This window comes from Mustelus asterias, chromosome 18, assembly GCF_964213995.1.
Source record: "Mustelus asterias chromosome 18, sMusAst1.hap1.1, whole genome shotgun sequence".
Lineage (NCBI taxonomy): Eukaryota > Metazoa > Chordata > Chondrichthyes > Carcharhiniformes > Triakidae > Mustelus > Mustelus asterias.
The window spans coordinates 54,545,276-54,572,329 of record NC_135818.1 but is presented as its reverse complement, the minus strand read 5'-3'; the positions used below and the strand labels follow the sequence as shown (position 1 = coordinate 54,572,329).

General features: G+C 42.0%; 1 protein-coding gene across 1 annotated transcript in view; it reads right to left on the bottom strand.

The window, feature by feature from the left end:
- The window catches only part of LOC144507163 (uncharacterized), an 86,294-nt gene that overhangs the window by 3,472 nt on the left and 55,768 nt on the right, over positions 1-27,054 (bottom strand). The window contains exon 7 of the mRNA XM_078233980.1: positions 558-26,763. Within this exon, the coding sequence (XP_078090106.1) occupies positions 558-26,763 (26,206 nt within the window). The remainder of the gene's footprint in view (positions 1-557; positions 26,764-27,054) is intronic.

Sequence of the window (27,054 nt, the reverse complement as noted above, 5' to 3'; positions counted from 1 at the left end):
CCTTCTGAGATGTGGTTAAATGGCTTCTGGAATCTCCTGTTTCTTTAGTGTTTATTACATAGACAACAAGGGTGATTGAGTATTATGTACTGAACTTTTCAGGCACACCTTCCTTTCATCATATTTACTTTAAAGCACTCCAACACCAAGTTCATGTCAACATCTCTCAGGCTAATTCATCTGCCATTTGAGCCAAAGCTAAGCATTACCAAATTGTCAGTTTTAACAAGATTTAACTTATCTAAATTTTATTAATGACCAAAAAGAGCACAGTTTGGGGCTGAATTGCCTGTCGCAGAACATCAGAGAGGTGACATTATCTTTTGAAGGTATTACAAACTGGTCAGTAAAGAACAATTATTTTCATTGGTTTTCAATGGAATAACAGTGTGAGTGACATGTAAATTGTCCACTTCACTCGAATGCCCAAATCTAAGTTCACCTCCCCAGATACGTTATTCCTCAATATTTCAAATTAATCCACTATTACTGTGAGGTGAAACAGTTTTCCTACAACATAACCAACTTAAACATTAAATGTCGTTAAATATCAGTACCTGGATCATCAGTCTCAGCCTTGGCAACATTAGGATCTTCAGATAGTGAGACATCTTTGCCTGTTGCTTCCGCGCCAAAGTCGACATCTGGAAAGTTAAATTTAGAAAGTGATACTCCAAATAATGACACTTTTGGCTCAGGTGGTTTCAAATGTGGACCTGCATCTTCTGCTGCAATATGGGCCGAATCAGCATCCACATTTAATCTTGATGAATGAGTGACATGCTCTGAACTTTTGAGGTCCAGTGGTATTCCAGGCACGACAGCTTCAGGTTTTGGCTGATTTGTATCAAGATTGACGTTATCTTGCATCGTTAATGGATTTTGGACATTTGACATTTTTAACAAGGTATCAGAGTCATGTAGTCCACGATCCCAAACATTAAGCTCACCAATGAACTTCCCATCAGCATCAACTTTAAATGTTTTAGATGTCTTCGCATCCATGCCACTTGCTGGTGTGCGCGCCTCAACATGTGGGCCTTTAAGATCTATCTCCGGTTTTCCAAGAGAAGAGTCAACATCCGTCTTCTTCATGCTAACATCGACTTCGGGATCTTTACATTTTGGAAGTGAAATTCCTAACGATGGCATTTTTAACTTCCCACCATCACCTTTGATCTTCTGGTCTGCAAAATCAACATCAACACCCATGTGTTGGACAGGAATGTCAGATGATTGCTTTTTAATGTCAACTGACGGTCCAGGAGTTGTTAGCAGTTCAGGTTTATATATGAATGAATCAACATCAAATGTACCTTTCACTTTTTGACGGGCACTGACAACGGATGGCATTTTAATCTCAGATATTTGAAGACTGGCATCAGGGCCTTCAAGATCAACAGCCCGAAGACTAAATTCACCTTCCATCTTCTCTAATTTGACATCTTTACCAGGAACCTTGACACGCACATCAGGTTTTGGTAGTGAGATGTCAACTGTAGGCTCAGTGACATCAACGGTCATTTTTGGAGCTTTGATGTCGGGCGTCGAAAATCCAAATTTCAGCGCTTTAAATTTTGGCAGTTTCATTCTTCCACCTCCCAACTGAATATCCACACCAGGTGCCTCCTTCTCAGCTTCACATTCCGGGGCTCTAACATCAACTTTCGGGACCTCAATACTTACTTCAGGTTTTCCAAGTGAAATCTCCACATCTGGTTTCCTCACATTCAAATCCATCTCTGGACCTCTGAATTTAGGAAGTGAGACACCAAATGATGGCATTTTCATCGATGGCATTTTGAAACTCCCACCATCTCCTTTCACCTTCAGATCTGCTGCTCCAACATCGACATCTACTGTTGGTGCATGGATATCAGTGGTTGGAGCTTTAATGTCCACTGACAGTCCAGGAGTTGAAATATCAACTTCAGCTTTAGGAATCGATGCATCAGCATCAAATTTCCCTTTCAATTTTGGAGCATCAACTTCAATTGAAGGCTTTTTGACCTCAGGCATTTTTAGACTGACATCTGGTCCTTTCAGGTCAATGTCTCCAACACTGATGTCACCGTCTCTCTTGCCTGGTTTTACATCAATACCAGGCACCGTCACGTCCACCTCAGCTTTTGGTATTGACATGTCAACTGTTGGTAGTTTAACATCAATATTGGGCCCTTTGATGTCAGGTGCTGAAATTCCAAATTTCGGGACTTTAAATTTAGGCATTTTTATTTTCCCTCCTTTTCCCTTGACATCTATATCAGGTGCCTCCACATCAACAACACATTCTGGGACACTGACGTCAATTTTCGGCCCTTGAATATCCACCTCAGGTTTTTCAACTGAAATCTCCACATCTGGTTTCTTCACACTCACATCAATCTCTGGACCTTGGAATTTAGGAAGTGAGACGCCAAACGATGGCATTTTCATCGATGGCATTTTGAAACTCCCACCATCACCTTTCACCTTCAGATCTGCTGCTGGAACATCAACATTTACAGTTGGTGCATGGATATCAGTGGTTGGACCTTTAATGTCCACTGACAGGCCAGGAGCTGAAATGTCAGCTTCAGGTTTAGGAACGGATACATCAGCATCAAATTTTCCCTTCACTTTTGGAACATCAACTTCAATTGAAGGCTTTTTCACTTTGGGCATTTTTAGACTGACATCTGGTCCTTTCAGTTCAATGTCTCCAACACTGATGTCACCTTCTAACTCGCCTGGTTTTACATCAATATCAGGCACCATCACGTCCACCTCAGCTTTTGGTATTGACATGTCAACCTTTGGTAGTTTGACATCAATGTTGGGCCCTTTGATGTCAGGTGCTGAAATTCCAAATTTCGGCACTTTAAATTTAGGCATTTTAAATTTCCTTCCTTTTCCCTTGACATCTATATCAGGTGCCTCCACATCAACTTCACATTCTGGTACACTGATGTCAATTTGCGGCCCTTGAATATCTACCTCAGGTTTTTCAAGTGAAGTCTCCACATCTGGCTTCTTCACACTCACATCAATCTCTGGACCTTGGAATTTAGGAAGTGAGACGCCAAACGATGGCATTTTCATCGATGGCATTTTGAAAGTCCCACCATCACCTTTAACCTTCAGATCTGCTGCTCCAACATCGACATCTACTGTTGGTGCATGGATGTCAGTGGTTGGAACTTTAATGTCCACTGACAGTCCAGGAGCTGAAATGTCAGCTTCAGGTTCAGGAATCGATGCATCAACATCAAATTTCCCTTTCAATTTTGGAACATCAACTTCAATTGAAGGCTTTTTCACCTTAGGCATTTTTAGACTGACATCTGGTCCTTTCAGGTCAATGTCTCCAACACTGATATCACCTTCCAACTTGCCTGGTTTTACATCAATGCCAGGCACTACCATGACCACCTCAGCTTTTGGTATTGACATGTCAACTTTTGGTAGTTTGACATCAATATTGGGCCCTTTGATGTCAGGTGAAGAAAATCCAAATTTTGGTACTTTAAATTTAGGCATTTTAAATTTCCCTCCTTTTCCCTTGACATCTATATCAGGTGCCTCCACATCAACATCACATTCTGGGACAATGATGTCAATTTTCGGCCCTTGAATATCTACCTCAGGTTTTTCAACTGCAATCTCCACATCTGTCTTCTTCACACTCACATCAATCTCTGGACCTTGGAATTTAGGAAGTGAGACGCCAAACGATGGCATTTTCATCGATGGCATTTTGAAACTCCCACCATCACCTTTAACCTTCAGATCTGCTGCTCGAACATTGACATCTACTGTTGGTGCATGGATATCAGTGGTTGGAGCTTTCATGTCCACTGACAGGCCAGGAGCTGAAATATCAGCTTCAGGTTGAGGAATGGATGCATCAGCATCAAATTCCCCTTTCATTTTCGGGATTCCAATATCAAAAGACGGTTTCCCCACCTTGGGCATTTTTAGACTGACATCTGGTCCTTTGAGGTCAATGTCTGCAACACGGATATCACCTTCTAACTCGCCTGGTTTTACATCAATAGCAGGCACTGCCACGTCCACCTCAGCTTTTGGTATTGACATGTCAACTTTTGGTAGTTTGACATCAATGTTGGGCCCTTTGATGTCAGGTGCTGAAATTCCAAATTTCAGTCCTTTAAATTTAGGAATTTTTATTTTCCCTCCTTTTGCTTTGAGACCCATATCAGGTGCCTCCACATCAACATCACATTCTGGGACACGAATGTCAATTTTTGGCCCTTGAATAGCTACCTCAGGTTTTTCAAGTGAAATCTTCACATCTGGCTTCTTCACACTCACATCAATCTCTGGACCTTGGAATTTAGGAAGTGAGACGCCAAACGATGGCATTTTCATCGATGGCATTTTGAAACTCCCACCATCACCTTTAACCTTCAGATCTGCTGCTGGAACATCGACATCTACTGTTGGTGCATGGATATCAGTGGTTGGAGCTTTAATGTCCACTGACAGGGCAGGAACTGAAATATCAGCTTCAGGTTTAGGAATGGATGCATCAACATCAAATTTCCCTCTCATTTCTGGGATACCAATATCAAATGACGGTTTTTTCACCTTGGGCATTTTTAGACTGACATCAAGTCCTTTCAGGTCAATGTCTCCAACACTGATATCACCTTCTAACGTGCCTGGTTTTACATCAATCCCAGGCACTGTCACATCCATCTCAGCTTTTGGTATTGACATGTCAACCTTTGGTAGTTTGACATCAATGTTGGGCCCTTTGATGTCAGGTGCAGTAAATCCAAATTTTGGAACTTTAAATTTAGGCATTTTAAATTTCCCTCCTTTTTCCTTGACATCTATATCAGGTGCCTCCACATCAACATCACATTCTGGGACACTGACATCAATTTTCGGCCCTTGAACATCTACCTCAGGTTTTTCAAGTGAAATCTCCACATCTGGCTTCTTCACACTCACATCAATCTCTGGACCTTGGAATTTAGGAAGTGAGACGCCAAACGATGGCATTTTCATCGATGGCATTTTGAAACTCCCACCATCACCTTTAACCTTCAGATCTGCTGCTGGAACATCGACATCTACTGTTGCTGCATGGATATCAGTGGTTGGAGCTTTAATGTCCACTGACAGGGCAGGAACTGAAATATCAGCTTCAGGTTTAGGAATGGATGCATCAACATCAAATTTCCCTCTCATTTCTGGGATACCAATATCAAATGACGGTTTTTTCACCTTGGGCATTTTTAGACTGACATCAAGTCCTTTCAGGTCAATGTCTCCAACACTGATATCACCTTCTAACGTGCCTGGTTTTACATCAATCCCAGGCACTGTCACGTCCATCTCAGCTTTTGGTATTGACATGTCAACCTTTGGTAGTTTGACATCAATGTTGGGTCCTTTGATGTCAGGTGCAGTAAATCCAAATTTTGGAACTTTAAATTTAGGCATTTTAAATTTCCCTCCTTTTTCCTTGACATCTATATCAGGTGCCTCCACATCAACATCACATTCTGGGACACTGACATCAATTTTCGGCCCTTGAACATCTACCTCAGGTTTTTCAAGTGAAATCTCCACATCTGGCTTCTTCACACTCACATCAATCTCTGGACCTTGGAATTTAGGAAGTGAGACGCCAAACGATGGCATTTTCATCGATGGCATTTTGAAACTCCCACCAGCACCTTTCACCTTCAGATCTGCTGCTGGAACATCGACACCTACTGTTGGTGCATGGATATCAGTGGTTGGAACTTTAATGTCCACTGACAGGCCAGGAGCTGAAATGTCAACTTCACGTTTAGGAATGGATGCATCAGCATCAAATTTTCCCTTCACTTTTGGAACATCAACTTCAATTGAAGGCTTTTTCAACTTGTGCATTTTTAGACTGACATCAGGTCCTTTCAGTTCAATGTCTCCAATACTGATGTCACCTTCTATCTTGCCTGGTTTTACATCAATACCAGGCACCATCACATCCACCTCAGCTTTTGGTATTGACATGTCAACGTTTGGCAGTTTCACATCAATGTTGGGCCCTTTGACATCAGGTGCCGAAAATCCAAATTTTGGTACTTTAAATTTAGGCATTTTAAATTTCCCTCCTTTTCCCTTGACATCTATATCAGGTGCCTCCACATCAACATCACATTCTGGTACACTGACATCAATTTTCGGCTCTTGAATATCTACCTTCGGTTTTTCAACTGCAATCTCCACATCTGGCTTCTTCACACTCACATCAATCTCTGGACCTTGGAATTTAGGAAGAGAGACGCCAAACGATGGCATTTTCATCGATGGCATTTTGAAACTCCCACCATCACCTTTAACCTTCAGGTCTGCTGCTGGAACATCAAAATCTACTGTTGGTGCATGGATATCAGTGGTTGGAACTTTACTGTCCACTGACAGTTCGGAAGCTGAAATGTCAACTTCAGGTTTAGGAATGGATGAATCAACATCAAATTTCCCTTTCATTTTCGGGATACCAATATCAAATGACGGTTTCTCCATCTTGGGCATTTTTAGACTGACATCTGGTCCTTTGACATCAATGTCCCCAACACTGATATCACCTGTTAACTCGCCTGGTTTTACATCAATACCAGGCACTACCACGTCCACCTCAGCTTTTGGTATTGACATGTCAACTTTTGGTAGTTTGACATCAATGTTGGGCCCTTTGATGTCAGGTGCTGAAATTCCAAATTTCGGTCCTTTAAATTTAGGCATTTTTATTTTCCCTCCTTTTCCCTTGAGATGTATATCAGGTGTGTCCACATCAACTTCACATTCTGGGACACTGACGTCAATCTTCGGCCCTTGAATATCTACCTCAGGTTTTTCAAGTGAAATCTCCACATCTGGCTTCTTCACACTCACATCAATCTCTGGACCTTGGAATTTAGGAAGTGAGACGCCAAACGATGGCATTTTCATCGAAGGCATTTTGAAACTCCCACCATCACTTTTCAACTTCAGATCTGCTGCTCCAACATCGACATCTACTGTTGCTGCATGGATATCAGTGGTTGGACCTTTAATGTCCACTGACAGTCCTGGAGCTGAAATGTCAACTTCAGGTTTAGGAATCGATGCATCAACATCAAATTTCCCTTTCAATTTTGGAACATCAACTTCAATTGAAGGCTTTTTCACCTTGGGCATTTTTAGACTGACATCAGGTCCTTTCAGGTCAAAGTCTCCAACACTGATATCACCTTCTAACTTGCCTGGTTTTACATCAATACCAGGCACCGTCAGGTCCATCTCACCTTTTGGTATTGACATGTCAACTTTTGGTAGTTTAACATCAATGTTGGACCCTTTGACATCAGGTGCAGTAAATCCAAATTTTGGCACTTTAAATTTAGGCATTTTAAATTTCCCTCCTTTTCCTTTGAGATCTATATCTGGTGCCTCCACATCAACATCACATTCTGGGACACTAATGTCAATTTTCGGCTCTTGAATATCTACCTCAGGTTTCTCAAGTGAAATCTGCACATCTGGCTTCTTCAAACTCACATCAATTTCTGGACCTTGGAATTTAGGAAGTGAGACACCAAATGATGGCATTTTCATCGATGGCATTTTGAAACTCCCACCATCACCTTTAACCTTCAGATCTGCTGCTCCAACATCGACATCTACTGTTGGTGCATGGATGTCAGTGGTTGGAGCTTTAATGTCCACTGACAGTTCGGAAGTTGAAATGACAACTTCAGGTTTAGGAATCGATGCATCAGCATCAAATTTCTCTTTCAATTTTGGAACATCAACTTCAATTGAAGGCTTTTTCACCTTGGGCATTTTTAGACTGATATCAGGTCCTTTCAGGTCAATGTCTCCAACACTGATGTCACCTTCTAACTTGCCTGGCTTTACATCAATACCAGGCACTACCATGTCCAACTCAGCTCGTGGAATTGACATGTCAACTTTAGGTAGTTTGACATCAATGTTGGGCCCTTTGACATCAGGTGCCGAAAATCCAAATTTTGGTACTTTAAATTTAGGCATTTTAAATTTCCCTCCTTTTCCCTTGACATCTATATCAGGTGCCTCCACATCAACATCACATTCTGGTACACTGACATCAATTTTCGGCTCTTGAATATCTACCTTCGGTTTTTCAACTGCAATCTCCACATCTGGCTTCTTCACACTCACATCAATCTCTGGACCTTGGAATTTAGGAAGAGAGACGCCAAACGATGGCATTTTCATCGATGGCATTTTGAAACTCCCACCATCACCTTTAACCTTCAGGTCTGCTGCTGGAACATCAAAATCTACTGTTGGTGCATGGATATCAGTGGTTGGAACTTTACTGTCCACTGACAGTTCGGAAGCTGAAATGTCAACTTCAGGTTTAGGAATGGATGAATCAACATCAAATTTCCCTTTCATTTTCGGGATACCAATATCAAATGACGGTTTCTCCATCTTGGGCATTTTTAGACTGACATCTGGTCCTTTGACATCAATGTCCCCAACACTGATATCACCTGTTAACTCGCCTGGTTTTACATCAATACCAGGCACTACCACGTCCACCTCAGCTTTTGGTATTGACATGTCAACTTTTGGTAGTTTGACATCAATGTTGGGCCCTTTGATGTCAGGTGCTGAAATTCCAAATTTCGGTCCTTTAAATTTAGGCATTTTTATTTTCCCTCCTTTTCCCTTGAGATGTATATCAGGTGTGTCCACATCAACTTCACATTCTGGGACACTGACGTCAATCTTCGGCCCTTGAATATCTACCTCAGGTTTTTCAAGTGAAATCTCCACATCTGGCTTCTTCACACTCACATCAATCTCTGGACCTTGGAATTTAGGAAGTGAGACGCCAAACGATGGCATTTTCATCGATGGCATTTTGAAACTCCCACCATCACTTTTCAACTTCAGATCTGCTGCTCCAACATCGACATCTACTGTTGCTGCATGGATATCAGTGGTTGGACCTTTAATGTCCACTGACAGTCCTGGAGCTGAAATGTCAACTTCAGGTTTAGGAATCGATGCATCAACATCAAATTTCCCTTTCAATTTTGGAACATCAACTTCAATTGAAGGCTTTTTCACCTTGGGCATTTTTAGACTGACATCTGGTCCTTTCAGGTCAAAGTCTCCAACACTGATATCACCTGCTAACTTGCCTGGTTTTACATCAATACCAGGCACCATCAAGTCCATCTCAGCTTTTGGTATTGACATGTCAACCTTTGGTAGTTTAACATCAATGTTGGACCCTTTGACATCAGGTGCAGTAAATCCAAATTTTGGCACTTTAAATTTAGGCATTTTAAATTTCCCTCCTTTTCCTTTGAGATCTATATCTGGTGCCTCCACATCAACATCACATTCTGGGACACTAACGTCAATTTTCGGCTCTTGAATATCTACCTCAGCTTTCTCAAGTGAAATCTGCACATCTGGCTTCTTCAAACTCACATCAATGTCTGGACCTTGGAATTTAGGAAGTGAGACACCAAATGATGGCATTTTCATCGATGGCATTTTGAAACTCCCACCATCACCTTTAACCTTCAGATCTGCTGCTCCAACATCGACATCTAATGTTGGTGCATGGATGTCAGTGGTTGGAGCTTTAATGTCCACTGACAGTTCGGAAGTTGAAATGTCAACTTCAGGTTCAGGGATGGATGAATCAACATCAAATTTCCCTTGCATTTTCGGGATACCAATATCAAATGATGGTTTCTCCATCTTGGGCATTTTTAGACTGACATCTGGTCCTTTGAGGTCAATGTCTCCAACACTGATATCACCTTTTAACTCTCCTGGTTTTACATCAATATCAGGCACGACCACATCCACCTCAGCTTTTGGTATTGACATGTCAACCTTTGGTAGTTTGACGTCAATGTTGGGCCCTTTGATGTCAGGTGCTGAAATTCCAAATCTCGGTGCTTTAAATTTAGGCATTTTAAATTTCCCTCCTTTTCCCTTGACATCTATATCAGGTACATCCACATCAACATCATATTCTGGTACACTGACGTCAATTTTCGGCCCTTGAATATCTACCTCAGGTTTTTCAACTGCAATCTCCACATCTGGCTTCTTCACACTCACATCAATCTCTGGACCTTGGAATTTAGGAAGTGAGACGCCAAACGATGGCATTTTCATCGATGGCATTTTGAAACTCCCAGCATCACCTTTCACCTTCAGATCTGCTGCTGGAACATTGACATCTACCGTTGGTGCATGGATATCAGCGGTTGGAGCTTTAATATCCACTGACAGGCCAGGAACTGAAATATCAGCTTCAGGTTTAGGAATGGATGCATCAACATCAAATTTCGCTCCCATTTTCGGGATACCAATATCAAATGACGGTTTTTTCACCTTGGGCATTTTTACACTGACATCAGGTCCTTTCAGATAAATGTCTCCAGCACTGATATCACCTTCTAACGTGCCTGGTTTTACATCAATCCCAGGCACTGTCACGTCCATCTCAGCTTTTGGTATTGACATGTCAACCTTTGGTAGTTTGACATCAATGTTGGGCCCTTTGACGTCAGGTACAGAAAATCCAAATTTTGGTACTTTAAATTTAGGCATTTTAAATTTCCCTCCTTTTCCCTTGACATCTATATCAGGTGCCTCCACATCAACATCACATTCTGGGACACTGACATCAATTTTCGGCCCTTGAACATCTACCTCAGGTTTTTCAACTGCAATCTCCACATCTGGCTTCTTCACACTCACATCAATCTCTGGACCTTGGAATTTAGGAAGTGAGACGCCAAACGATGGCATTTTCATCGATGGCATTTTAAATCTCCCACCATGACCTTTAACCTTCAGCTCTGCTGTTGGAACATCAATATCTACTGTTGGTGCATGGATATCAGTGGTTGGACCTTTAATGTCCACTGACAGTCCTGGAGTTGAAATGTCAACTTCAGGTTTAGGAATCGATGCATCAACATCAAATCTTCCCTTCACTTTTGGAACATCAACTTCAATTGAAGGCTTTTTCACCTTGGGCATTTTTAGACTGACATCAGGTCCTTTCAGTTCAATGTCTCCAACACTGATGTCTCCATCTATCTTACCTGGTTTTACATCAATACCAGGCACTGTCACATCCATCTCAGCTTTTGGTATTGACATGTCTACTTTTGGTAGTTTGACATCAATATTGGGCCCTTTGACATCAGGTGCTGTAAATCCAAATTTTGGCACTTTAATTTTAGGCATTTTAAATTTCCCTCCTTTTCCCTTGACATCTATATCAGGTGCCTCCACATCAACATCACATTCTGGTACACTGACGTCAATTTTCGGCTCTTGAATATCTACCTCAGGTTTTTCAACTGAAATCTCCACATCTGGCTTCTTCACACTCACATCAATCTCAGGACCTTGGAATTTAGGAAGTGAGACGCCAAACGATGGCATTTTCATCGATGGCATTTTGAAACTCCCACCATGACCTTTAACCTTCAGATCTGCTGCTGGAACATCGACATCTACTGTTGGTGCATGGATATCAGTGGTTGGAGCTTTCATCTCCACTGTCAGTTCGGAAGTTGAAATGTCAACTTCAGGTTTAGGGATGGATGAATCAACATCAAATTTCCCTTTCATTTTCGGGATTCCAATATCAAATGACGGTTTCTCCATCTTGGGCATTTTTAGACTGACATCTGGTCCTTTGAGGTCAATGTCTCCAACACTGAAATCACCTTTTAACTCACCTGGTTTTACATCAATATCAGGCACGACCACGTCCACCTCAGCTTTTGGTCTTGACATGTCAACTCTTGGTAGTTTGACATCAATGTTGGGCCCTTTGACGTCAGGTGCTGAAATTCCAAATTTTGGTCCTTTGAATTTGGGCATTTTTATTTTCCCTCCTTTTCCCTTGACATCTATATCAGGTGCCTCCACATCAACATCACATTCTGGTACACTGATGTCAATTTTCGGCCCTTGAATATCTACCTCAGGTTTTTCAACTGAAATGTCCACATCTGGCTTCTTCACACTCACATCAATCTCTGGACCTTGGAATTTAGGAAGTGAGACGCCAAACGATGGCATTTTCATCGATGGCATTTTGAAACTCCCACCATCACTTTTCAACTTCAGATCTGCTGCTGGAACATTGACATCTACTGTTGGTGCATGGATATCAGTGGTTGGAGCTTTAACGTTCACTGACAGGCCAGGAGCTGAAATATCAGCTTCTGGTTTAGGAATGGATGCATCAACATCAAATTTCCCTCTCATTTTCGGGATACCAATATCAAATGACGGTTTTTCCACCTTCGGCATTTTTAGACTGACATCAGGTCCTTTCAGGTCAATGTCTCCAACACTGATATCACCTTCTAACGTGCCTGGTTTTACATCAATACCAGGCACTGTCACATCCATCTCAGCTTTTGGTATTGACATGTCAACCTTTGGTAGTTTGACATCAATGTTCGGCCCTTTGATCTCAGGTGCAGTAAATCCAAATTTTGGTACTTTAAATTTAGGCATTTTAAATTTTCCTCCTTTTCCCTTGACATCTATATCAGGTGCCTCCACATCAACATCACATGCTGGGACACTGACATCAATTTTCGGCCCTTGAATATCTACCTCAGGTTTTTCAACTGCAATCTCCACATCTGGCTTCTTCACACTCACATCAATCTCTGGACTTTGGAATTTAGGAAGTGAGACGCCAAATGATGGCATTTTTATCGATGGCATTTTGAAAGTCCCACCATCACCTTTAACCTTCAGATCTGCTGCTGGAACATCAACATTTACAGTTGGTGCATGGATATCAGTGGTTGGACCTTTAATGTCCACTGACAGGCCAGGAGCTGAAATGTCAGCTTCAGGTTTAGGAACGGATACATCAGCATCAAATTTCCCCTTCACTTTTGGAACATCAACTTCAATTGAAGGCTTTTTCACTTTGGGCATTTTTAGACTGACATCTGGTCGTTTCAGTTCAATGTCTCCAACACTGATGTCACCGTCTCTCTTGCCTGGTTTTACATCAATACCAGGCACTGTCACGTCCATCTCAGCTTTTGGTATTGACATATCAACCTTTGGTAGTTTCACATCAATGTTGGGCCCTTTGACGTCAGGTGCAGTAAATCCAAATTTTGGTACTTTAAATTTAGGCATTTTAAATTTCCCTCCTTTGCCCTTGACATCTATATCAGGTGCCTCTACATCAACTTCACATTCTGGGACACTGACATCAATTTTCGGCCCTTGAATATCTACCTCAGGTTTTTCAAGTGAAATCTCCACATCTGGCTTCTTCACACTCACATCAATCTCTGGACCTTGGAATTTAGGAAGTGAGACGCCAAACGATGGCATTTTCATCGATGGCATTTTGAAACTTCCACCATCACCTTTAACCTTCAGATCTGCTGCTGAAACATCAACATCTACAGTTGGTGCATGGATATCAGTGGTTGGAGCTTTAATGTCCACTGACAGTCCTGGAGCTGAAATGTCAGCTTCAGGTTTAGGGATGGATGAATCAACATCAAATTTCCCTTTCATTTTCGGGATACCAATATCAAATGACGGTTTTTTCACCTTGGGCATTTTTAGATTGACATCAGGTCCTTTCAGGTCAATGTCTCCAACACTGATATTACCTTCTAACTCGCCTGGTTTTACATCAATACCAGGCACTGTCACGTCCACTTCAGCTTTTGGTATTGACATGTCAACTTTTGGTAGTTTGACATCAATGTTGGGCCCTTTGATGTCAGGTGCTGAAATTCCAAATTCCGGTCCTTTAAATTTAGGAATTTTTATTTTCCCTCCTTTTCCCTTGACATCTATATCAGGTACCTCCACATCAACATCACATTCTGGGCCACTGACATCAATTTTCGGCCCTTGAATATCTACCTCAGGTTTTTCAAGTGACATCTCCACATCTGGCTTCTTCACACTCACATCAATCTCAGGACCTTGGAATTTAGGAAGTGAGACGCCAAACGATGGCATTTTCATCGATGGCATTTTGAAACTCCCACCATCACCTTTAACCTTCAGATCTGCTGCCGGAACATCGACATCTACTGTTGGTGCATGGATATCAGTGGTTGGACCTTTAATGTCCACTGACAGTCCTGGAGTTGAAATGTCAACTTCAGGTTTAGGAAACGATGCATCAGCATCAAATTTCCCTTTCACTTTTGGAACATCAACTTCAATTGAAGGCTTTTTCACCTTGGGCATTTTTAGACTGACATCTGTTCCTTTCAGGTCAATGTCACCAACACGAATGTCACCTTCTATCTTTCCTGGTTTTACATCAATACCAGGCACTGTCACGTCCACCTCAGCTTTTGGTATTGACATGTCAGCTTTTGGTAGTTTAACATCAATATTGGGCCCTTTGATGTCTGGTGCAGTAAATCCAAATTTTGGTACTTTAAACGTCGGCATTTTAAATTTCCCTCCTTTTCCCTTGACATCTATATCAGGTGCCTCCACATCAACATCAAATTCTGGGACACTGACATCAATTTTCGGCCCTTGAATATCTACCTCAGGTTTTTCAACTGCAATCTCCACATCTGGCTTCTTCACACTCACATCAATCTCAGGACCTTGGAATTTAGGAAGTGAGACACCAAACGATGGCATTTTCATCGATGGCATTTTGAAACTCCCACCATCACCCTTAAGCTTCAGAGCTGCTGCTGGAACATCGACATCTACTGTTGGTGCATGGATATCAGTGGTTGGACCTTTAATGTCCACTGACAGTCCTGGAGCTGAAATGTCGACTTCAGGTTTAGGAATCGAAGCATCAACATCAAATTTTCCCTTCACTTTTGGAACATCAACTTCAATTGAAGGCTTTTTCACCTTTGGCATTTTTAGACTGACATCAGGTCCTTTCAGTTCAATGTCTCCAACACCGATCTCACTTTCTATCTTGCCTGGTTTTACATCAATACCAGGCACCGTCACGTCCACGTCAGCTTTTGTTATTGACATGTCAACTTTTGGTAGTTTGACAACAATGTTGGGCCCTTTGATGTCAGGTGCTGAAATTCCAAATATCGGTCCCTTAAACTTGGGCATTTCTATTTTCCCTCCTTTTCCCTTGACATCTATATCAGGTGCCTCCACATCAATTTCACATTCTGGGACACTAACGTCAATTTTCGGCCCTTGAATATCTACCTCAGGTTTTTCAAGTGAAATCTCCACATCTGGCTTCTTCACACTCACATCAATCTCAGGACCTTGGAATTTAGGAAGTGAGACACCAAACGATGGCATTTTCATCGATGGCATTTTCAAACTCCCACCATCACCTTTCAACTTCAGATCTGCTGCTGGAACATTGACATCTATTGTTGGTGCATGAATATCAGTGGTTGGAGCTTTAATGTCCACTGACAGGCCAGGAGCTGAACTGTCGACTTCAGGTTTAGGAATGGATGCATCAACATCAAATATCCCTCTCATTTTCGGGATACCAATATCAAATGACGGTTTTTTCACCTTGGGCATTTTTAGACTGATATCAGGTCCTTTCAGGTCAATGTCTCCAACACTGATATCACCTTCTAACGTGCCTGGTTTTACATCAATCCCAGGCACTGTCACGTCCATCTCAGCTTTTGGTATTGACATGTCAACCTTTGGTAGTTTGACATCAATGTTGGGCCCTTTGACGTCAGGTGCAGTAAATCCAAATTTTGGGACTTTAAATTTAGGCATTTTAAATTTCCCTCCTTTTCCCTTGACATCTATATCAGGTGCCTCTACATCAACTTCACATTCTGGGACACTGACATCAATTTTCGGCCCTTGAATATCTACCTCAGGTTTTTCAAGTGAAATCTCCACATCTGGCTTCTTCACACTCACATCAATCTCTGGACCTTGGAATTTAGGAAGTGAGACGCCAAACGATGGCATTTTCATCGATGGCATTTTGAAACTTCCACCATCACCTTTAACCTTCAGATCTGCTGCTGAAACATCAACATCTACAGTTGGTGCATGGATATCAGTGGTTGGAACTTTAATGTCCACTGACAGTCCTGGAGCTGAAATGTCCACTTCAGGTTTAGGAACGGATGCATCAACATCAAATTTCCCCTTCACTTTTGGAACATCAACTTCAATTGAAGGCTTTTTCACTTTGGGCATTTTTAGACTGACGTCTGGTCCTTTCAGTTCAATGTCTCCAACACTGATGTCACTGTCTATCTTGCCTGGTTTTACATCAATGCCAGGCACTGTCACGTCCACCTCAGCTTTTGGTATTGACATGTCAACTTTTGGTAGTTTGACATCAATATTGGGCCCTTTGACATCAGGTGCTGAAATTCCAAATTTTGGGACTTTAATTTTCGGCATTTTAAATTTCCCTCCTTTTCCCTTGACATCTATATCAGGTGCCTCTACATCAACATCACATTCTGGGACACTGACATCAATTTTCGGCTCTTGAATATCTACCTCAGGTTTTTCAACTGCAATTTTCAGATCTGGCTTCTTCACACTCACATCAATCTCAGGACCTTGGAATTTAGGAAGAGAGACGCCAAACGATGGCATTTTCATCGATGGCATTTTGAAACTCCCACCATCACCTTTAACCTTCAGATCTGCTGCTGGAACATCGACATCTACTGTTGGTGCATTGATATCAGTGGTTGGACCTTTAATGTCCACTGACAGTCCTGGAGCTGAAATGTCGACTTCAGGTTTAGGAATCGAAGCATCAACATCAAATTTTCCCTTCACATTTGGAACATCAACTTCAATTGAAGGCTTTTTCACCTTTGGCATTTTTAGACTGACATCAGGTCCTTTCAGTTCAATGTCTCCAACACCGATCTCACTTTCTATCTTGCCTGGTTTTACATCAATACCAGGCACTGTCACGTCCACGTCAGCTTTTGTTATTGACATGTCAACTTTTGGTAGTTTGACATCAATGTTGGGCCCTTTGATGTCAGGTGCTGAAATTCCAAATATCGGTCCCTTAAACTTGGGCATTTCTATTTTCCCTCCTTTTCCCTTGACATCTATATCAGGTGCCTCCACATCAATTTCACATTCTGGGACACTAACGTCAATTTTCGGCCCTTGAATATCTACCTCAGGTTTTTCAAGTGAAATCTCCACATCTGGCTTCTTCACACTCACATCAATCTCAGGACCTTGGAATTTAGGAAGTGAGACACCAAACGATGGCATTTTCATCGATGGCATTTTCAAACTCCCACCATCACCTTTCAACTTCAGATCTGCTGCTGGAACATCGACATCTATTGTTGCTGCATGAATATCAGTGGTTGGAGCTTTAATGTCCACTGACAGTCCTGGAGCTGAAATGTCGACTTCAGGTTTAGGAATGGATGCATCAACATCAAATATCCCTCTCATTTTCGGGATACCAATATCAAATGACGGTTTTTTCACCTTGGGCATTTTTAGACTGATATCAGGTCCTTTGAGGTCAATGTCTCCAACACTGATATCACCTTCTAACGTGCCTGGTTTTACATCAATCCCAGGCACTGTCACGTCCATCTCAGCTTTTGGTATTGACATGTCAACCTTTGGTAGTTTGACATCAATGTTGGGCCCTTTGACGTCAGGTGCAGTAAATCCAAATTTTGGGACTTTAAATTTAGGCATTTTAAATTTCCCTCCTTTTCCCTTGACATCTATATCAGGTGCCTCTACATCAACTTCACATTCTGGGACACTGACATCAATTTTCGGCCCTTGAATATCTACCTCAGGTTTTTCAAGTGAAATCTCCACATCTGGCTTCTTCACACTCACATCAATCTCTGGACCTTGGAATTTAGGAAGTGAGACGCCAAACGATGGCATTTTCATCGATGGCATTTTGAAACTTCCACCATCACCTTTAACCTTCAGATCTGCTGCTGAAACATCAACATCTACAGTTGGTGCATGGATATCAGTGGTTGGAACTTTAATGTCCACTGACAGTCCTGGAGCTGAAATGTCCACTTCAGGTTTAGGAACGGATGCATCAACATCAAATTTCCCCTTCACTTTTGGAACATCAACTTCAATTGAAGGCTTTTTCACTTTGGGCATTTTTAGACTGACGTCTGGTCCTTTCAGTTCAATGTCTCCAACACTGATGTCACTGTCTATCTTGCCTGGTTTTACATCAATGCCAGGCACTGTCACGTCCACCTCAGCTTTTGGTATTGACATGTCAACTTTTGGTAGTTTGACATCAATATTGGGCCCTTTCACATCAGGTGCTGAAATTCCAAATTTTGGGACTTTAATTTTCGGCATTTTAAATTTCCCTCCTTTTCCCTTGATATCCATATCAGGTGCCTCCACATCAACATCACATTCTGGGACACTGACATCAATTTTCGGCTCTTGAATATCTACCTCAGGTTTTTCAACTGCAATCTCCACATCTGGCTTCTTCACACTCACATCAATCTCTGGACCTTGGAATTTAGGAAGTGAGACGCCAAACGATGGCATTTTCATCGATGGCATTTTGAAACTCCCACCATCACCTTTAACCTTCAGATCTGCTGCTGGGACATTGACATCTATTGTTGGCGCATGGATGTCAGTGGTTGGAGCTTTAATGTCCACTGACAGTTCGACAGTTGAAATGTCAACTTCAGGTTTAGGGATGGATGAATCAACATCAAATTCCCCTTTCATTTTCGGGATACCAATATCAAATGACGGTTTCTCCATCTTGGGCATTTTTAGACTGACATCTGGTCCTTTGAGGTCAATGTCTCCAACACTGAAATCACCTTTTAACTCGCCTGGTTTTACCTCAATATCAGGCACAACCACGCCCACCTCAGCTTTTGGTATTGACATGTCAACTTTTGGTAGTTTGACATCAATGTTGGGCCCTTTGATGTCAGGTGCTGAAATTCCAAATTTCGGTCCCTTAAATTTGGGCATTTCTATTTTCCCTCTTTTTCCCTTGACATCTATATCAGGTGCCTCCACATCAACTTCACATTCTGGGACACTAACGTCAATTTTCGGCCCTTGAATATCTACCTCAGGTTTTTCAAGTGAAATCTCCACATCTGGCTTCTTCACACTCACATCAATCTCAGGACCTTGGAATTTAGGAAGTGAGACACCAAACGATGGCATTTTCATCGATGGCATTTTCAAACTCCCACCATCACCTTTCAACTTCAGATCTGCTGCTGGAACATTGACATCTATTGTTGCTGCATGAATATCAGTGGTTGGAGCTTTAATGTCCACTGACAGGCCAGGAGCTGAAATGTCGACTTCAGGTTTAGGAATGGATGCATCAACATCAAATTCCCCTTTCATTTTCGGGATACCAATATCAAATGACGGTTTTTTCACCTTGGGCATTTTTAGACTGATATCAGGTCCTTTGAGGTCAATGTCTCCAACACTGATATCACCTTCTAACGTGCCTGGTTTTACATCAATCCCAGGCACTGTCACGTCCATCTCAGCTTTTGGTACTAACATGTCAACCTTTGGTAGTTTCACATCAATGTTGGGCCCTTTGACGTCAGGTGCAGTAAATCCAAATTTTGGGACTTTAAATTTAGGCATTTTAAATTTCCCTCCTTTTCCCTTGATATCTATCTCAAGTGCCTCTACATCAACTTCACATTCTGGGACACTGACATCAATTTTCGGCCCTTGAATATCTACCTCAGGTTTTTCAAGTGAAATCTCCACATCTGGCTTCTTCACACTCACATCAATCTCTGGACCTTGGAATTTAGGAAGTGAGACGCCAAACGATGGCATTTTCATCGATGGCATTTTGAAACTTCCACCATCACCTTTAACCTTCAGATCTGCTGCTGAAACATCAACATCTACAGTTGGTGCATGGATATCAGTGGTTGGAACTTTAATGTCCACTGACAGTCCTGGAGCTGAAATGTCCACTTCAGGTTTAGGAACGGATGCATCAACATCAAATTTCCCCTTCGCTTTTGGAACATCAACTTCAATTGAAAGCTTTTTCACTTTGGGCATTTTTAGACTGACGTCTGGTCCTTTCAGTTCAATGTCTCCAACACTGATGTCACCGTCTGTCTTGCCTGGTTTTACATCAATGCCAGGCACTGTCACGTCCACCTCAGCTTTTGGTATTGACATGTCAACTTTTGGTAGTTTGACATCAATATTGGGCCCTTTGACATCAGGTGCTGAAATTCCAAATTTTGGGACTTTAATTTTCGGCATTTTAAATTTCCCTCCTTTTCCCTTGACATCTATATCAGGTGCCTCTACATCAACATCACATTCTGGGACACTGACATCAAGTTTCGGCCCTTGAATATCTACCTCAGGTTTTTCAACTGCAATTTTCAGATCTGGCTTCTTCACACTCACATCAATCTCAGGACCTTGGAATTTAGGAAGAGAGACGCCAAACGATGGCATTTTCATCGATGGCATTTTGAAACTCCCACCATCACCTTTAACCTTCAGATCTGCTGCTGGAACATCGACATCTACTGTTGGTGCATGGATATCAGTGGTTGGACCTTTAATGTCCACTGACAGTCCTGGAGCTGAAATGTCGACTTCAGGTTTAGGAATCGAAGCATCAACATCAAATTTTCCCTTCACTTTTGGAACATCAACTTCAATTGAAGGCTTTTTCACCTTTGGCATTTTTAGACTGACATCAGGTCCTTTCAGTTCAATGTCTCCAACACCGATCTCACTTTCTATCTTGCCTGGTTTTACATCAATACCAGGCACCGTCACGTCCACGTCAGCTTTTGGTATTGACATGTCAACATTTGGTAGTTTGACATCAATGTTGGGCCCTTTGATGTCAGGTGCTGAAATTCCAAATTTCGGTCCCTTAAATTTGGGCATTTTTATTTTCCCTCCTTTTCCCTTGATATCCATATCAGGTGCCTCCACATCAACTTCACATTCTGGGACACTAACGTCAATTTTCGGCCCTTGAATATCTACCTCAGGTTTTTCAACTGAAACGTCCACATCTGGCTTCTTCACTCTCACAACAATCTCTGGACCTTGGAATTTAGGAAGTGAGACGCCAAACGATGGCATTTTCATCGATGGCATATTGAAAGTCCCACCATCACCTTTAACCTTCAGATCTGCTGCTGGAACATCAACATCTACTTTTGGTGCATGGATATCAGTGGTTGGAGCTTTAATGTCCACTGACAGTCCTGGAGCTGCAATGTCACCTTCAGGTTTAGGAATGGATGCATCAGCATCAAATTTTCCCTTCACTTTTGGAACATCAACTTCAATTGAAGGCTTTTTCACTTTGGGCATTTTTAGACTGACATCTGGTCCTTTCAGTTCAATGTCTCCAACACTGATGTCACCGTCTATCTTGCCTGGTTTTACATCAAAGCCAGGCACTGTCACGTCCACCTCAGCTTTTGGTATTGACATGGCAACTTGTGGTAGTTTGACATCAATGTTGGGCCCTTTGACATCAGGTGCAGAAATTCCAAATTTTGGGACTTTAAACTTCGGCATTTTAAATTTCCCTCCTTTTCCCTTGACATCTATATCAGGTGCCTCCACATCAACATCACATTCTGGGACACTGACGTCAATTTTCGGCCCTTGAATATCTACCTCAGGTTTTTCAAGTGAAATCTCCACATCTGGCTTCTTCACACTCACATCAATCTCTGGACCTTGGAATTTAGGAAGTGAGACACCAAACGATGGCATTTTCATTGATGGCATCTTGAAACTCCCACCATCACCTTTTACCTTCAGATCTGCTGCGGGAATATCAACATCTACTGTTGGTGCATGGATATCAGTGGTTGGAGCTTTAATGTCCACTGACAGTCCTGGAGTTGAAATGTCAACTTCAGGCTTAGGAATGGATGCATCAGCATCAAATTTCCCTTTCACTTTTGGAACATCAACATCAATTGAAGGCTTTTTCACCTTAGGCATTTTTAGACTGACATCTGGTCCTTTCAGGTCAACGTCTCCAACACTGATATCACCTTCTAACGTGCCCGGTTTTACATCAATACCAGGCACAGTCACGCCCATCTCAGCTTTTGGTATTGACATGTCAACCTTTGGTAGTTTGACATCAATGTTGGGCCCTTTGATGTCAGGTGCAGTAAATCCAAATTTTGGTACTTTAAATTTAGGCATTTTAAATTTCCCTCCTTTTCCCTTGACATCTATATCAGGTGCCTCTACATCAACTTCACATTCTGGGACACTGACATCAATTTCCGGCCCTTGAATATCTACCTCAGGTTTTTCAATTGCAATCTCCACATCTGGCTTCTTCACACTCACATCAATCTCTGGACCTTGGAATTTAGGAAGTGAGACGCCAAACGATGGCATTTTCATCGATGGCATTTTGAAACTTCCACCATCACCTATAACCTTCAGATCTGCTGCTGGAACATCGACATCTACAGTTGGTGCATGGATATCAGTGGTTGGAGCTTTCATGTCCGCTGACAGTTCGGAAGTTGAAATGTCAACTTCAGGTTTAGGGATGGATGAATCAACACCAAATTTCCCTTTCATTTTCGGGATTCCAATATCAAATGACGGTTTCTCCATCTTGGGCATTTTTAGACTGACATCTGGACCTTTGAGGTCAATGTCTCCAACACTGATATCACGTTTTAACTCGCCTGGTTTTACATCAATACCAGGCACTACCACGTCCACCTCAGCTTTTGGTGTTGACATGTCAACATTTGGTAGTTTGACATCAATGTTGGGCCCTTTGATGTCAGGTGCTGAAATTCCAAATTTCGGACCCTTAAATTTGGGCATTTTTATTTTCCCACCTTTTCCCTTGAGATCTATATCAGGTGCCTCCACATCAACATCACATTCTGGGACACTGACATCAATTTTCGGCCCTTGAATATCTACCTCAGGTTTTTCAACTGCAATGTCCACATCTGGCTTCTTCACACACACATCAATCTCTGGACCTTGGAATTTAGGAAGTGAGACGCCAAATGATGGCATTTTCATCGATGGCATTTTCAAACTCCCACCATCACCTTTCACCTTCAGATCTGCTGCTGGAACATTGACATCTATTGTTGCTGCATGGATGTCGGTGATTGGAGCTTTAATATCCACTGTCAGGCCTGGAGCTGAAATATCAGCTTCAGGTTTAGGAATGGATGCATCAACTTCAAATTTCCCTTTCATTTTCGGGATACAAATATCAAATGACGGTTTTTCCACCTTGGGCATTTTTAGACTGACGTCAGGTCCTTTCAGGTAAATGTCTCCAACACTGATATCACCTTCTAACGTGCCTGGTTTTACATCAATCCCAGGCACTGTCACGTCCATCTCAGCTTTTGGTATTGACATGTCAACCTTTGGTAGTTTGACATCAATGTTGGGCCCTTTGACGTCAGGTGCTGAAAATCCAAATTTTGGTACTTTAAATTTAGGCATTTTAAATTTCCCTCCTTTTCCCTTGACATCTATATCAGGTGCCTCCACATCAACATCACATTCTGGTACACTGACATCAATTTTCGGCTCTTGAATATCTACCTCAGGTTTTTCAACTGCAATCTCCACATCTGGCTTCTTCACACTCACATCAATCTCTGGACCTTGGAATTTAGGAAGTGAGACGCCAAACGATGGCATTTTCATCGATGGCATTTTGAAACTCCCACCAGCACCTTTCAACTTCAGATCTGCTGCTGGAACATCGACATCTACAGTTGTTAATTGGATGTCAGTTGTTGGAGCTTTAATGTCCACTGACAGTTCGGAAGTGGAAATCTCAACTTCAGGTTTAGGAATGGATGAATCAACATCAAATTTCCCTTTCATTTTCGGGATACCAATATCAAATGACGGTTTCTCCATCTTGGGCATTTTTAGACTGACATCAGGTCCTTTGAGGTCAATGTCTCCAACACTGAAATCACCTTCTAACGTGCCTGGTTTTACATCAATACCAGGCACTGTCACGTCCAACTCAGCCTTTGGTATTGACATGTCAACCTTTGGTAGTTTGACATCAATGTTGGGCCCTTTGATGTCAGGTGCTGAAAAACCAAATTGCGGTCCTTTAAATTTAGGCATTTTTATTTTCCCTCCTTTTCCCTTGACATCTATATCAGGTGCCTCTACATCAACTTCACATTCTGGGACACTGACATCAATTTCCGGCCCTTGAATATCTACCTCAGGTTTTTCAAGTGCAATCTCCACATCTGGCTTCTTCACACTCACACCAATCTCTGGACCTTGGAATTTAGGAAATGAGACGCCAAACGATGGCATTTTCATCGATGGCATTTTGAAACTCCCACCATCACCTTTCAACTTCAGATCTGCTGCTGGAACATCTACATCTAGTTTGGGTGCATGGATGTCAGTGGTTGGACCTTTAATGTCCACTGACAGCCCAGGAGTTGAAAAATCAACTACAGGTTTAGGAATGGATGAATCAACATCTAATTTCACTTTCACTTTTGGAACATCAACTTCAGTTGAAGGCTCTTTCACCTCAGGTATTTTTAGACTGACATCAGGTCCTTTCAGTTCAATGTCTCCAACACCGATCTCACTTTCTATCTTGCCTGGTTTTACATCAATACCAGGCACCGTCACGTCCACGTCAGCTTTTGTTATTGACATGTCAACTTTTGGTAGTTTGACATCAATGTTGGGCCCTTTGATGTCAGGTCCTGAAAATCCAAATTTCGGTCTTTTAAATTTAGGCATTTTAAATTTTCCTCCTTTCCCCTTGACATCTATATCACGTGCCTCCACATCAACTTCACATTCTGGGACACTAACGTCAATTTTCGGCCCTTGAATATCTACCTCAGGTTTTTCAAGTGAAACCTCCACATCTGGCTTCTTCACACTCACATCAATCTCTGGACCTTGGAATTTGGGAAGTGAGACGCCAAACGATGGCATTTTCATCGATGGCATATTGAAAGTCCCACCATCACCTTTCACCTTCAGATCTGCTGCTGGAACATTGACATCTACTGTTGGTGCACGGATGTCAGTGGTTGGGGCTTTGATGTCCACTGACAGTTCAGGGGTTGAAATGTCAGCTTCAGGTTTAGGAGTAGATGAATCAACATCAAATTTCCCTTTCACCTTTGTGGTTCCAATATAAAATGACGGTTTCTCCACCTTGGGCATTTTTAGACTGATATCAGGTCCTTTCAGTTCAATGTCTCCAACACTGATATCACCTTCCAACTTGCCTGGCTTTACATCAATGCCAGGCACCTTCACATTTTTTGTTGGCCTTTTCCCATCCGCATCGGATTTTGGTAGTGAGGCCTCAGCCTGGGGTCGCTTTACTTCAAGACCAATTTTGGGAGCTTTTTCTTCAGTCGTTGAAAGCCCAAATTTCGGTCCTTTGATTTTCAATTGTTCTACATTTCCTCTTTCCCCCACCTGCATGCCAGAAATCTCCACTACTGTTTCACTTTCTGGCGCTAATGTGTCCCAGCTTTGGTCCCTCACATCAGGTTGATGGCTATAGTCTGAAATATCGCTGTGTTTCTTCTTTGTGCTGACTCCCATACTGTAATCGAAGCCTTCCAACTCAGCAATCCCAGATATGAGATCACCCTTCAATTTGCCTGGTATCATTTTTACCGCTGCTTCTTTCACATCTGTGTCAGTGCTCAGAACTGTGGCATCAACCTTCATTAAGCTGACATCAATGGCCAGTGTTGAAGACTTTAGCTGTGTCCCAGAAGTTTGATCTTTGGCTTCTTTCCTTTTGGGCTTTTTTGTCTTTTCCTGCTTGTTGGTCTTGGGTTTCTTAGTTTGCGTTTCAGATTTTGAAAGTTGAATGTCAGGAACTTGCATGCTAATGCCAGCCATTTGGAACTTACCGTTTGGCGTTCCACTATCTGTTCTTAATTGAATTCCTGAACCTGTAATCGGAATGGCTGATTCGGTGTCATTGTCTCTTGTTGAATGCTCAACTTCAACTTTTTGACATTCCATACTGGCGTCCAATGTTTGCAACCATGCGCCTTTCTCTGGTAATTTTGTCTCGCTGTCAACTGTGGCCTGAATTGGTTCTGAAAGGACAAACTTTGCTATTTTGAGTTTTGGCATTTTGAGTTTGGAGTCAATACTAACATGATCCGAATCCATTTCATGACTTTGATCCTCCAGCTTTGGTTCAGGTTGTTTCATTATTGCTATTGTGGTGCCATTTGCGGTTTGAGATGTGCTCGTTGCACTTGTTTGGAGTATGTCATATTTTAAAGCGAGTGATTCTTTGGTACTTATCAAAGGTGTTTCTTTTTCCTCCTCCTCGGAGGCTTCCGTTTTCCCTGTTTTTGTCTCCCTGGCACCAAAATGTGGAAGTTTTATTTTTCTTCTCCGTTTCTTCCCTTTTTCAGGGGGTTCTGCTGTTTTTAACTGCGATTCTATGTCTGTGCTTGTTGCAGTTATGTCATGTTGATCGCGTTCCTCTGTCTCGGATAAGCTGTGAGATCTGTCCAGTTTGTACTTCTTTGTCTTCTTAAAAGATGGAAATTTGGTGCAGGAAAACGTGACATCGGGTACTTCAGCCGCCTGAGTCTTCCCCTTCTGAGTCGCATCTTGCATTTGTGTTTCTGTGCTCATTTCTTCAGCAGCATCTTTTGTGACTTTTGTTTTCTTCTCATAAAGTTTTGCAAACAAATCTTCTTCCCCTCCCTAAAAGAAAGCATTTTGTTATTTCATTGGTTTTCATATGAAAGAAATCCATAAGATTAATAGAGACAGACAAGCTTATAACGCCAGCGAGTGTGCTTTTTTTTGTTGAATGGAGTGCTTAGCTCAATTGCTAGTCTGATCTCGACAATGCTTTGGTACTTCTTAGTTACTTAAGCTGCTTTGCAAATGGATTAGGTATTGTACTCAATGTCTAAGTGGCAAGCACTTTGTATGGATCCATTTTCTCATGTAGATGGGTCTGGAAATACTCATGTGAGTTCTTTTAGTGAC